The sequence below is a fragment of the Magnolia sinica genome, chromosome 2 (assembly GCF_029962835.1).
Source record: "Magnolia sinica isolate HGM2019 chromosome 2, MsV1, whole genome shotgun sequence".
Lineage (NCBI taxonomy): Eukaryota > Viridiplantae > Streptophyta > Magnoliopsida > Magnoliales > Magnoliaceae > Magnolia > Magnolia sinica.
In genome coordinates, this window is record NC_080574.1 from 5939624 (window position 1) to 5953357 (window position 13734).

Here is a 13734-nt window from a genome sequence, read left to right on the forward strand (position 1 = left end):
ATATCCTTGACGCATTCCAGATATCCGCTTTGGAACAAGCGGTCCCTCTCGTCCTCGAACTCTGCCGACTCAAGGAAAGCTTGGACGGCTTGGTCCCTGGCCTTCTCAGCCTCCCGAGCCTTCTCGTCGGCCTGTCGAATACGCTCCGCCGCCTCAAGCTTAGCCTGAGCTAAGTCATCTGCGCACGGCATGGTGCAGAATTCGCGGTTCTCTTCTTGACCTCGGAGAGCGAGCGACCCAGGACCTCCGCTTCGCTTCATCCAAGGCTCTTCGGAGGAAGCCGCCTCTGCCGCATCTTGGCCCTTCCGGCAAGAGCGCCTCGCTGTCGGGATGCCGCCGGTTTCGGCCTCCTCGCGTCGCCCTTCGGCCTCCGACCTGCCGCCGATGAGTTGAGGATAGCTCCTTCGGCCTTAATCGCAGGAGGAGTTCGAAAAGCATCCTCCCGCATGGGACGGTTTGCGATGACGGGCGTTATAGAGCCTCACGAACTCTCTTTCGCCACCGTGGGCTAAGGCCCGGGAACCATCCCCGATACCACTTGCTGCAGGACGGACGGCCCTGGTTCGTCTCCTCCCCTCCGGAGGATGCGGTCCTCGTCTCCCTTCCCCTCGGAAGACGCGGCCCTTCTCTTCCTCCCGCTCAACGTCCGTTTCAACGTTCCGAGTCGGGTGCCCCCGAGGTTGAGCGGCCCGTCTCTTCACCCTTTCTTGGTGAATTACGATGACGGGAGGGGCGGAAGAACTTTGGTTCTTTCTCCTTCCGCACCACCTTTTGCCTCTTAGGCGGCCGAGGCAGAAGAACTGACCGCGGAGGAGCCTTCAACTTCGTGACGGCCCTAAGGGGAGGACGAGCTCATCATTTCGAGGAGCCTGTGAATAATCCCGAGATTGGGGACGGGCTTAGCGGATCAAAAAAAAAAAAAAAAAAAAAAACGAAGTAAGTGAGGGGAATTCGGAAAACTCAGAAGACACATTTTCAATTACCTGTGACTTACGAGTCTAGATGAAAGCGTTCCGGCTGTAGAAGCACCTTCCAAGACCGGTCATCCCACGTCCTCAACTCTTTGATCCGAGCCAAGTCACTGGAGCCGAGCTTCGTCCGAATATCTGCAGACACAAGCCCGTCAGACTCGGAATATTACAAAAATGAAAAAGGACGAGAGAGAGAGAGAACCCAAGTCACCTGCCCTCTGGAATGTCCGAGGAACACGAGCCTCGTAAGACCCGGAGTCATCAGTCTCCCACCGACCACATGCCCAAAACCAACGCTCTCTCCAATGTTTGTTGGAAGTGGGAGGGTCAGTTATCAAGGAACCGCCTCCGCCTCTCCAAGCAGCGAGAAGCCAGGGTAGTTCGGATTCACCCGCACTTGGTACAGGTGGAGAAATTCGTCGACTGTGAGCGGTGGCTGTTCCATCTCGGCCCACAACACCGCACACCCGAATAAATTTCTCCACCCATTCGGGACTATCTCGCCCCGGGCAATCGAATGCGAGACAATACTCCCGGACGATGGCACAAGGGGGGAAAGCCACATTGCATTGACACTTGGTAAATGGCGACCGCCCCAGCAGGATGATGATCCGGCAAGTCATTCGGATGGGGGAGATAGGTGATGACCGATTCGGGGATGTGATACCCGATCCGGATTCTGCTAAGTCCGCCTCGATTAAACCGAGGAACGACCGCTTAAATCTTCCCCGATCCTTCTCCTTGAGACTCGGCATGCGCTTTCATCAACGGAACTGGGGTGGAGGTTCCCTGGCAATCAACATTTCATCTTCTTCCTCCTCATCTTCCTCCATGCCCCTTGGGAAGTTAGGCCTTCCGGCGGGTTAATAAAGACGACCCACCACGAGAAGGAACAAAAGCGGGCGCTCCCCGGCTTCCCGACTCTCTCGAGATAAGGGCGTTGACATCCACGCTATCTCCGAAGAAGGAAGGCGATTCCGACATTCCAAAACGTTGCGCCGCCTTCGTCTAAGCTCCCCCGGGACTTCGAGAACCCCTATCCGTCATTATTATCTAATAAAGAGGGAGGAGAAACTCAGGAGGGAGAAATGAAAACGGAAATGGCGGAAGGAAGCGGCGGTTAAGAGAGAGGAAAGGAAGAAGATGAAAGATGAGAAGAGCCGAAGGGAATGAAAAGTAGGAATGGCAATAGAAGTTCAAAATGCGGACCCCCACCAATTTATAAGATTGCCATACGGCGGGAGTAATTAATGAGGAAATGATTCGACGCCTGCATCGATTCCCCCACTCGACACGTGGCGCTCGTCGACTGACGACAATAATGCCCTTGCTACGTGTCCAACCCTCATTGGCGGGATGAGCGACTTGACGGCTGACGGCGCATGCGATGTCAGGAACCGAACCGCCTCCCGTCAAAGGCGACATGGAACGCATTAAACGACCACCTACTGTCTCGGACTGAGTTATGAACCGACTCAAAACTCGCTACTCCTAAGTGTCATATGAAACACACGGAGTAGGGGGGGCTTACTGTTGGGGATAAAAAACACAAGTCCGCAGACTCGGACTTAATGCCCCGGATCACAAAAGGATGTGTCAAGTCCGAGGCATGGTTCGCTAAACCGAGACAAAGGTTGAGTCGGTTCGGACGACTCATCAGCGTCCCGGGCATGCGTCGGGCGGACCACCCTGCCAGACCGACCGGGCCTCATCCCGGATATCTTGGGATAAGATCTCCGACCCCGAAGCTCACGGGATCGGATGAAGGCTCAAGATGGGCACGATCCTATCCCCGTGATCCCAGGAGAAGATCCCGCGCTCAATATCAGGAAGAGAATCCTCGTGCGACACACGCCCCAGTAGCTATAAAAGAAGGACCCCTGTCACCTTGAGAGGTACGGAACAAATCCTCTCTAAAAAGCTCCTCAATACTCTTAGACCTAGAATCCAGGCCTGACTTTGGCATCGGAGGGCCCCTACGTAATTTCATAAGCCATTATTATATAGCCATGCTTCATATCTATAGAGATGGGTTCTTGGCATGGGACAATCCAACTAATAATATATTAAAGAGAATTCGATGGATCCGATGCAACTTGTGCAAGTGGGCTCGGACTTGTTAGGATCCGATGTCTGATACCATGAGTCACCTTTGACTCGGACAACTCAGGCCGATTCAATACCAACTCGACTCGGAATCGAACGAGTCAGTTTGATTCTCGAATGCTGGCAGGGACGCCACCACCTGTGGTACCGTACCATATATCTTTCCTGCTAACATGCTGCTTGTGTAGGAAATCAGTACCATGAGGTTGATATGCCCCACCATGAAGATCTCCTTACTCAAAAATTAGGATGAAGGTGGGTCACACCTATATGTTGAGTCATTCGTTGGTTTTCCATTGATTCCGATGGTGCGGACAAAATAATGAGTAAGACAACAATAATTTTGTTCCAGGTGATCTTTAATGTGGGTTCTACTCTTTTCATGGAACGGATTTATCATAGAAATTTCATGTGGATGGAAAAAATAATATGACAACACAAGTTAGTACCGTCGCCGCAGGTGATCAATTTTCAGAACTAAAATGACGAATGATCAGTTACTGCCGACAGTGGCACAAGCTTATCGTACAGCGCTTTTTTTGCCGCTGAAGTATTACATGTGTGGGATATCTGAGCCATGAAAGAGGCCACGTCAGCATAAGTATCATACGGTGGGAAAATGAGGGCCATCGAATTCAAGTGTGGTCTACCTGATCATTGGATCTACCCCATTTTACGCCAAATGATCTTCATCTGGATTCCAACCTCTTTTACGGTCCGGATGTTCACACACTGGAAAATTGTACTGAACGGTACGATTAAGGTACTTAGGACGGCAGTGCATGAGTTCTCGAAATTAAAGATTAAACAATAAATCTAGCCTCACATGTGTAAGTCTATAACACGTTCAAAATACAAAACGGGTACGTGGGGCGCTCCTGTGGTAACCTTACTGTGCTACCCGGCCAGATGTGGGGCCCACGTGATGTATCCACACCATCCAACCCATCCCTATGCATCACCTGAAAAAACGTTGAGGAAAAATACCCAGGCCGATTCAAAACTCAATTGAGCTAGAGAAAAGGGAACGAGCTGAGAGGGAGTGCACAGCCTTGAATTCCACGGTCCCCTAATTGCAATCAACGGTGAGCATTCCCTCTCAACATATTCCATGTACTATGGATCAATTGAGTTTTAGATCGGGTTAATTTATGGGAGATAGAGGTTTTCAGAGTCGACACATCTGATAGACGGATTGGATTATGTGAATACATCACTGGTCTCCACATATGGCCAGTACCAACGGAACGCGTTACGGTGTAACGGGTACCACTGGATCGCTCTCCCAAGTCCCAAGTATCAACCTTTATTTTATTTTATTTTATTTTTTTTTGGGTTAGCTTGTTAGTACACACCCATGTGTGTACACACACTCCATGTTAGCCACCCCCACTAGGGATCGATACCAAGACCTCAAGTGTTGAAACGAGGTATCTCCACTCAATCTACCAGTTGAGCTATGGATCCGGGAGTCCCAAGTATCAACTTACAGCTGGGTTCGTGGAATTATTTATCAGGTGTGTAAAACACGCTAATTTGCGTGTGGATGACGTCACTGCGATGAGACGTGTGGCCCAGCATACCCTAAGAAATCAGATGTGGACCGACCGTTTCGTATATGATGGGACGGTGGTGGTACGAGTTGAATGCCGATGTTTCTCGCGAGCGTGTTTCATGCCGGATCATTTCTCTCGGGTACCTTTGTGCATTTCACGTGGAACTTACTTTCCACTGCAACAACTCTTTTTACGCAGCTCGTAAACAAATCATGCTCTGAGGGCCCGCATGTTGTCTCTGTAACATCCACTCCCTGCATCAGTTAGGATCCTTGATTTAGGGTCTGGGACAAAAAATCAGATAAATCCACATGCCACCTGGGCCACACCGCAGGAAACAATGGGGATGTAGTGCCAACCATAGGTTTGTGTATGGGGTCACCATGGCATTTATCTTTTTGCAATTCGTGCATCAGGTGTGTGTTGACACACCGGGAAAAAGGTAAGGTGCAAAAATCAGTCTGATCCAAAAACTACAGCAACTCACACCACATCAACTCAAGAAGATCTAGGCACAATTTTACATGGTCCCCCCATCTTTTATCTATCTTATCTTTCATATGCATGGTGAACTAAGGACTCTAATTTGATGGGTGGATTGGATTTCACATATATAACATTATAGGTCTCGCAAAGCTTGGGTGTGTTATGGACAGCATAAAACAACTGTTGGGCTGAGGATGGCTCTAGTTCTCTAGCCCTAACTTAACACTAATCAGGTTAGTAATGCTTTGGTTCTTGCCAAGTCCGATGGTATAAGATAAAGGAGTCACAAAGGTAAATAGTTATAAATGAGTCATTATTATTTACTATAATAATTTTGTGATGACATTACTTACATTTGACTGTAGGAATGATTTTATCACATTGTTTGTTTTATGAGGAAATCATGACCTTGATCTCACAAGCGTATTTAACCACATATGCAAGTTAAATGAGGATAGCTAATAAGTGTATTTGAATTGACCATTCTTCATGTATGATGCTACCAACTTTGTATTGGCCAATGGGCTAGGCCGATCATGGCCCGATGTCAATCCGGCCCAGCCCAGGCACCATGCATAGATTTTGAGCTCGGGTCTAGCACTCCAACCAAGTCGAAGATTCCAAGCCCTGAAGGTATGAGGCCGTTTCCCCATCCCATTGCCACTGCCAGGTTCTCATGTCACATAATACTTGTTTGTGCAATAATCTTTCAGTTCGTTTTGCCATTAAGGCGACTTTAGATCATATCTTACTCCACATGGGACCCCGAGGAACTGACCATGTGGTGGAAAAGGATTCATGTAGCTGAACCCGATTAGTTGAGACAAGGTTTAGATGGTGATGGTGATGATCATTTTGAACATCGAAAGAAGAAAGAAAAAAAAAAACCAGTGTAAAATAACAGCAGTCCTACATAAAATTACCCAGCCTGGTAAATTCCTAGTGGTACAATTTCAAACTTCTAAAGTCATGTGCTATCCTGAAATTAATATTAAATATAATAATACTGTTTTTTTTAAAAAAAAAAATCACAAATCCGACAGCTAAATATCATTCAATCTTACAATCAATGGTTAGAAATTTCCTTTCACCATTTCATGAGATCCTACAACTTTTTTTTTTTTTTTAACACAATCACACCCATGCACTCACATCACAGTGGTTTTTCATGACAATGCGATCCTACAACTTGTAGTTAGGTGGAAGGTGTGATTTTGGCGGACAGCCTCACGCCGGGGAAATGATTTAACTGATGAGGGCTAAAGCTCTTTAACCAATGTGTTAGTTTTGCACTATTAAAACAGTGATGGTGACTCATCCTCTAACATGTGGCACTGACCTACAGCCATCCGAAACATTATGGATCCATTGTGGATGGAGCATACATTTGAAATCATACTCATCAGGTAATCCTAACCATCCATCCATTCATGGCTACCAAATGGATGGTTAAAAGTAAAATAATGAGTACTTGGAAATTTTAAAGGGGAAAATCAGATAGTTAATGTCGTCCTTTCAGTGAAATTTTAGATTACTCTCCATTAATGATTGCATTGGAGACTTAAAGAGAATTTACTACAACTAACCATGTGTCACCACAAAATTTGAATGGTGCAAAACTAACACATGCGCTCGCCTAAATCACTCCCAATGTGCCACCCCATTAGTGCAGTTACCTGTGCTGGCCTACCTACGAATATGGCGGTTTCACTCAGGTGGGCCACAATATATGAAAAAAAAAAAAATGAATGGTTGAAGGACATTTTAGCCATCCAATTTGGGTTGACAGTTTGGCGTTGAGGACTGAATAATCTAAACAAATAAACCATGTGGCCCGCCCAATGGGAAGCTTCGATCACGCAAGTGTGATTGAACGTAGATGGGCCAGCCTCCACTTGTGAATGGGCTTAGCAAACACCTACCTTTCAGAAACCTAAGCTGTTTATCTGATGGTTTGATCATCGGAGGGGCCATGCCTTAAAAAACTACCAAATCAAATTATCCTTGCCATCCAACAAAGATGGACAGCAACAATCAAATGGCCCACATACAAATGGGGCCAAACTAGATGGGAATGATCATCCACAGGGGGGAAACTTGGAGCATCTCCAATCCAACATGGTGCACTATCTTCAACTAATTTCGATCAATAGGTGAGACCGGCATGTAAACTTTGTCGGTCTGAACAAAAGGTGGATGAAGCATTAATACCCTTGTGGGATGGAACGATGCAAAGTTCCAACGGAGAAGCAAGGCATCAAATCCATCAACTGTCTCCTCCATACACCTGTCTTAATTTTCCTAACTTCTAAATCACATGGATTTCTATGGAGGGAGGGTTCCATTTTCAATGCCATAAAATTATTTTCAAATTACAAAAGGTCATACTCTACAGCTGGTGCATAGGATTCCTGAGAAACGGACCTGATTATCGAACTATATAAACAGAGCAGGCCGATAGGTTTCTCCTGCAGCCGCTACTACCAACCGACTACCTTTCTAATTTCCTCGATTAGCTGCATCCGTCTTGATGGTTCAACCTGCACCGGATTCAAATAATCAGTTTAGCAATTCTTGTTCAATTTCATTCCTTACCGTTCGTTTCTTCTAGTGCGCATTTGCATTTGGATGTTAGTCTAAAAGAATTGCAATAGTTTAAATGTAGAGGTATTGACCAAACTGGAGCTGGGGCCATCTAATTCACACTGATGTCTGACACTAATTGCAATTGCTTGCATTTCAAGTCCGACCTGAAATGATCAGCACCACTATTTGGGGGATGGCCGGTCCCTTGTTTCCAATGGAGTGAAGCTAGCCTGCTTCCATCATTTCCACCTTCATTGAAGTGAATTACTGCAATTCAATTCAGTTGAGGATCCAAAACCCAAGGTCTAAAATCCTAGTTTCAGCGAGACTGATGTAGTAGGTGCTGAGCCTGAGTCTGGCCGGCAAAACCAATATGGACTTGGTGAATGACATCGGGGCAGCTGCAAACTTTAGTTTACGTGATCCTATGCGACCATGGTTTTAGAACTCAGACGAGTCCCATGCAACTCGTCCAAGGCAACTCATGCTCAGCAGCACCTGATCTGGTTCAATACCATGATTCACACCAGAGCAGGCCGAAACTTTCTTTGTGTCCCCCATGTGACCATGGTTTTATGACAGACGAATCCCATGCAACTTGTCCAAGGTGACTCGGACACGGTAACTCCTGATCCAGTTCAAGTTGGTTGAGTAGTGCTGATTCAGCCCTGACTTGACTCAGGACAAACAAATTGGTAGGAGTCACTGAGTCTTCTAACCATGCATGTGATTCATTCACTGCAGGCGAGTCACACCGTGTTAGGATTTTGATACAGACAGGTCACACTGCAACTCATCCAATACAGACAACTCACACTGTAATCATAACTTGATATTCCAATTCAGCCTGCATTCCTACCTCTTTTCAGAGTAAGGCCCCAAATCGTCTAGTCTAGGGCTCAGAATCAGTTTGGTATTTCAAACCATGAACTCCATGCAAGCAAAGAGAATTGATGGCTTACCTTTTGAAGGAGAGCAGCAATGCCTTGAGGCAGAGCTCGCAAATCTGAGGCAGAGTTGGCAATATTTGATAGTCGAAGCATTATTTTCTGAACCCGCAATTCTTGCATGTGTTCCTCATAGTTTTCAGGATTATCTTTCCAAGTGAAGAAAATATTGTCATCCTCCCATGTATCTTCTTTGGCATTGGAAGGCTGGGAAGCCAGGAACCATTTCTTGATCAAGGCCACTGCCGATTTATGCGAGAGCTGCTCGCCTGCAGCTTCCATCACAGTCCTGATCAGCGACCCCTCGGCAACTCTCCTGTGCAGCCTCTTGTAGAAGAAAGACCGGGACCTACCCCAGTCAATGACTTCCCTAATCACCCCTTTCGCGGCCATTCTGAGGGAAGTATCATGCAATTCGGCGAACCTGGTGGCAATCTGAGTGTACACTGGCAACAGCTGTTTTTCACGAGATCTTATGCTCTGCTGCAGGGCTTCCACAGTCCCAGGTGTGCCACTTCCCTTGGCCTCCTGAAGCTTTGCCTTCAATGTAATAAGCTCTTGATCAAGCCTGCCCATGCACTCAATCAGCTCCTTTGATCTGAACTTGATCTCGATCATCCCTTCTGGCTCAAGTACGTTACCCTTGGCTGTCCTTTCTGCATACATCTCTATGTTGTCTGGATTGATTTTGCTGTCAACGACGACCCATGCCCCACCACGGAGCTCACCAGTCGCAGGGATGTACACAAAAACAGGCTGTTTGTATGACCGAAGGTTCTCGACAATGGTCGATCCGGCCTGAAGGATGCCTTCAAAAAGGTCCCTCTGCCCGCCAGAGAAACCCCTCCAGTTAGCCAGAATGAAAAGCGGAAGCTCTTCTCTGTTAAAATCTAACAGTGCCTGAGCAGTCTTGGTAGCCGAATCAGGAAACCAAACCTGTCCTGCTTGGGGGACGACCCTTTCATGAGAATCAAGCTGGCCAGGGTCCGCGGGAATGACTTGCATCACAGTCTGTGTTTCAACAGCAACAATTCCCACGGGGATTCCTCCGAGCTTGGCCCTTCCTGTAACCACTGTCCTTGCCCAACCCTCCAATGTCTCTACGAAGCTATCTCTATCAAAAATTCCCCCGAACCACCTCCCATTATTATCCTGAAGACCACAAATGGCTGCACGAGGATCACACAAGTTCTCCGGCACATACTCAACGAGCCTCTCGGGAGGGTCCAGTGAAGGCAACATGGGAAGGGGTCCACCTACACGAGGTGGAACATAACTGAGCCACTTTAAAATGGCTGAGACACCTTCAAGATCATCTGATACGGTCAGATGAACGACCCCATTGGTAGCCATGATTTTTGGGCCACCCAACTGCTTATGCGAACTGTAAACCTCCCGCCCTAGAAGTTTGTTCAATGCAGAAAACCCGGTCAGAATTATAGGTTGATCAAGCCGTTGAATGCAGCGCATACCAAGGCGAGCAAGATATGCGCCTATGCCAACTGTTCGGCCTGTTACATAGGTCAATGTAAAGGTCTCCTTGTATGCCCTTGAATAAGCACCTGCAATAGCTCCACTGCCTGTTAAGTTCTCCACTCCCAAACCATCCTCCTTCCCTATGATGGTGTCTATGACCCATCTGATTTCACCAGTTTCCAGCTTCAACTGGTGTGCTATGACAGATGTCCCAATCCGTGCATGATCTTCAGGAGTTAAATACACATATTGAAAGCCACGCTCAGGGTTTGATTCATCAGACCATCCAACATGAAAGCAAGCTTTTACTTCCTCGGCAACCCCGATTCTTGCGCCTGAGTTTGCTGCCAAATAAATCAAAGGCAGTTTCTTATGGCAAGCGAGATTTGTCACCTCGAGAAAGAATGCATCCTCTCGGGGACCAAAGGATCCGGCTTTAAATGTCACGTCATTCGCTACTACTAAGGCAGTCCTTCCATCAGGGAACTCTGGGGTACACATCTCCATACACCAGGCTACCATGCCCACATCATTAGAGGCCGCAGGACGCTCCACAGAGACCAAAGGAGTACCCCAAGCTCCTCCTTTGTCGGCAAACACGAGTTCCGTGACTTTCAAAAGATCTTTATCCTTGGTTTTGTTACTACACGGGATCTGTGATGCCCATGACCGTTGCAACGCTGCTTCAAATGCCTGCAAATATCATACTTAGGACAAATTAAGCTACAAAATCACTTCCAATTGAGCCATATGCAAGCACAAAATCCAGGGGTCTGTTCGGATGTACACCAGAAGAATTGAAAGGTTTGAAACCCAACCCATCCATTGATGCCTCCTGCAAAATGCCGATGGCAGGATGCACTAAACACCCCCATAGGAAATCCACCCAAAAGGTGAATGTAATGATGAGTGATCAGATGAATTATCGATGTAATCTTATTCTGGGTGGTGAATGCAAGGGTTTAGGTATGCCCAAATTGGTCCTGAGCCCGTGTAGCAGTAAATAAACAAATGATTGAGAATTTACCAGTGGAAAATCATAACAGTAAGTAGTGTTGCTCTTCCTTGCCAAAAGACGTTTCCGATCAATGACTCCCAAGGGTTGATACCATGAAGCCACAGGCACACCATGCAGAGGACCAGAAACAGAGAAGGCAGAATGATAGACCACTTCATGTGTGTTGGCATCCTCCACTTCTCGATATATCTGCAATATCCATAAAAGTTATTGTTGAAAAAAAAAAAAAACCTTCTCAGTATATATATCAACCAAAGTTACTGTTTAAGGGTGTGTTTGGCAGCGCCAAATTTCATGAAATATCATAAAACTTTGCACCAAATTAGACTGATTATTCATTAAAATATCATGAAGTTTCTGATATTTAGTGCAACCAAACACACTCTAAATAAAGAAAAACGTGTACTTCTCAATGTATCTGCAAATCAGAACTTTTTTTAAATATTTATATAGGGCACTTTCTGAAAAGGAAAGGGACCCTCAAAAATAGGCATATGCCGCTTCAAGTGGCTAGCACACAGTAGTCTTTAGTAAAAGGCAAAAGAATATATTGTGTTGTGCTCACCATGTGGCCACGTAACTCATGAGAGCTTATTTATCAGTACTAACAACAAGGTTTACTTATTTGAGAATAAAAAATAAAAAATCTAGCTAATGTATACTAGGGAAGTGGCACGTGCAACACACGTACAAGAGAAAAAGCGGGAGATAAAACAGGAGAGATTATAGGGAAGATGCAGGCAACACAGAGAGAAAGAGGAAGGGCGCTCATGTTTCAATGGTGGGCAAACCATTCACACTTTTCCAGTAATGAGGCCCAGTGAAACTGCAGACCTGACTCATTTTTGGGCTGACATCCTGCATGAGTTGGTGCAATGGATGTACGGTGAAATATGAACCACAAGACCGATGAAAGTCACATTTTCGAGTTCCAAAATATCCTTGACTTCATTTAAAATGCCTTCCTATGCCCTTTTAATATTCAAAGTTCTTTGTCCTATGAAAATTAATTGCGGGGCCAAAACAGTCAACATGCTACTTGCGTTATATATAGTATAGTAATGCAGGGGCATTTTCACACCGGGCTCGAGTGGAATGTAGGGGCACACTCAGGATGGGCGGCCTGTGTGAGGCAGGTGGCTTGTGTGAAGCAGAATCCATGTGAAGTAGGGCCCACGAGAAGGTTCAGCCGAGGTCCTAAAAAAAAGGCCGACGATTGGATTCCTAGCATCTTCCAATATGAAAGACCTTTGGGGCAACCCCCATTCAAGTGCAGCCCGTCAGATCAATGTTCTAGATCACTAAACCATGGGCCCCATCTGTACAGATGCACATCAGCACAGTAGTCAACAGTGATGCTTCAGGACCCAATAATTCCCCGCAAATTTTCACAAGCTGAAAAGCTCCTAAATGAGGTTCCATCATCTCTTCAAAAACAAAAAGTCAAATCCTCCACCATGAACATAGAAACTTACATGCACAGTGCAAGTGTGACCAGTTACATTTGTCACCACAACCCGCCAAGCACCACTAGCAACTCCATCAGAGTCCAGCCAAAGCTTCAATTCCCATTCACAAACAGCTAGCCGATGCATCCGCACACCAACAGATTCATGGATCTTACATGACAGATCTTCCAAGATCATGCCAACTGTAGTTTCAACTTGGCTGGAATTTACCTCGACGCTCCTGGAGTCGATGACTTGAAAATGAGATGATAACAAAAGCATGCTAAGCAATCCACACAATGAAAATCACATAACCTGACTATGTAAACTTTCACCTGGAATACGGTACAAGGTCATATAGATGTTGCTCGCGTAAGACGCAAAGGTACATATGAGCATGTTCTGATTTGACTGTTGCATTGTGCATGTGAAGTTCCAACTCATCCAGCGCCGCCATTAATGACCTTAATATGCTGATAGAAGTATATGGCATATCTGGTTGTGCTTGGATTGTTTCCACATCTAGTCCTTGGCATATAGAAAATCCTTCCAATGTGTTTGGTTGCCTAACAAGGGTGCGGAGAAACATCCTTTGGATGTTTGGCTTGTCTACAACAGTGTACATGTGCCATTGCCGATCACGAGACTGGATATACTGTATATTTTCATAGCCCTTAAGCTTATCCTGAATGAGAACAGACAGCCATGAACACAAAAAGCCAGCTCGATGGAGCATTATAAATGAGAGAGAGAGAGAGAGAGAGAGAGAGAGAGAGAGAGAGAGAGAGAGAGAGAGAGCTACAAACCAGTTCAAGGAATGTAGATAGAGGTGGTTCCAAGTGACGCAATATAGGTTCTTCTTCATAATAAAGCTTTTGCGCTGACCAATGGAAGGAGTGCCGCATAGGTGCCCGCCCTTCATCCCTCTGTATGATACAGCTGATAACTCCAACACCTGCCCCACAGAGACTGGAGCCCACATTTTTATCTTTCAGTATCTTGGCTAGTTTGTTTATTCTTTCCTGAGCCTGGTCCTCATCACCACTGCGAACAAGTTAAAAGGAATATAACGGTTAACAAGGGGGGTGTCAGCCATTCATACATGTGGGGCCCATCATTTGGTGATCCAGAAAATGATGT

The 13734-nt window shown here is 46.2% G+C and overlaps 1 protein-coding gene and 1 non-coding gene across 5 annotated transcripts in view; both read right to left on the reverse strand.

The window, feature by feature from the left end:
• Positions 1-7394: 7394 nt before the first annotated feature.
• The window catches only part of LOC131232846 (acetyl-CoA carboxylase 1-like), a 28279-nt gene continuing 21939 nt past the window's right edge, over positions 7395-13734 (reverse strand). For all 4 annotated transcript variants that reach the window (XM_058229350.1, XM_058229364.1, XM_058229341.1 and 1 more), the window contains exons 27-32: positions 13401-13638; positions 12930-13279; positions 12622-12835; positions 11156-11335; positions 8668-10821; positions 7395-7659 (exon numbers count right to left, since the gene is read on the reverse strand). In XM_058229350.1, coding sequence (XP_058085333.1) covers positions 7600-7659; positions 8668-10821; positions 11156-11335; positions 12622-12835; positions 12930-13279; positions 13401-13638 — 3196 coding nt within the window. In that variant the 3' untranslated portion in view covers positions 7395-7599. The remainder of the gene's footprint in view (positions 7660-8667; positions 10822-11155; positions 11336-12621; positions 12836-12929; positions 13280-13400; positions 13639-13734) is intronic.
• Positions 11601-11720, reverse strand: LOC131238160 (U5 spliceosomal RNA). The gene has a single exon (XR_009167570.1). It is a non-coding gene; the product is annotated as a U5 spliceosomal RNA (small nuclear RNA).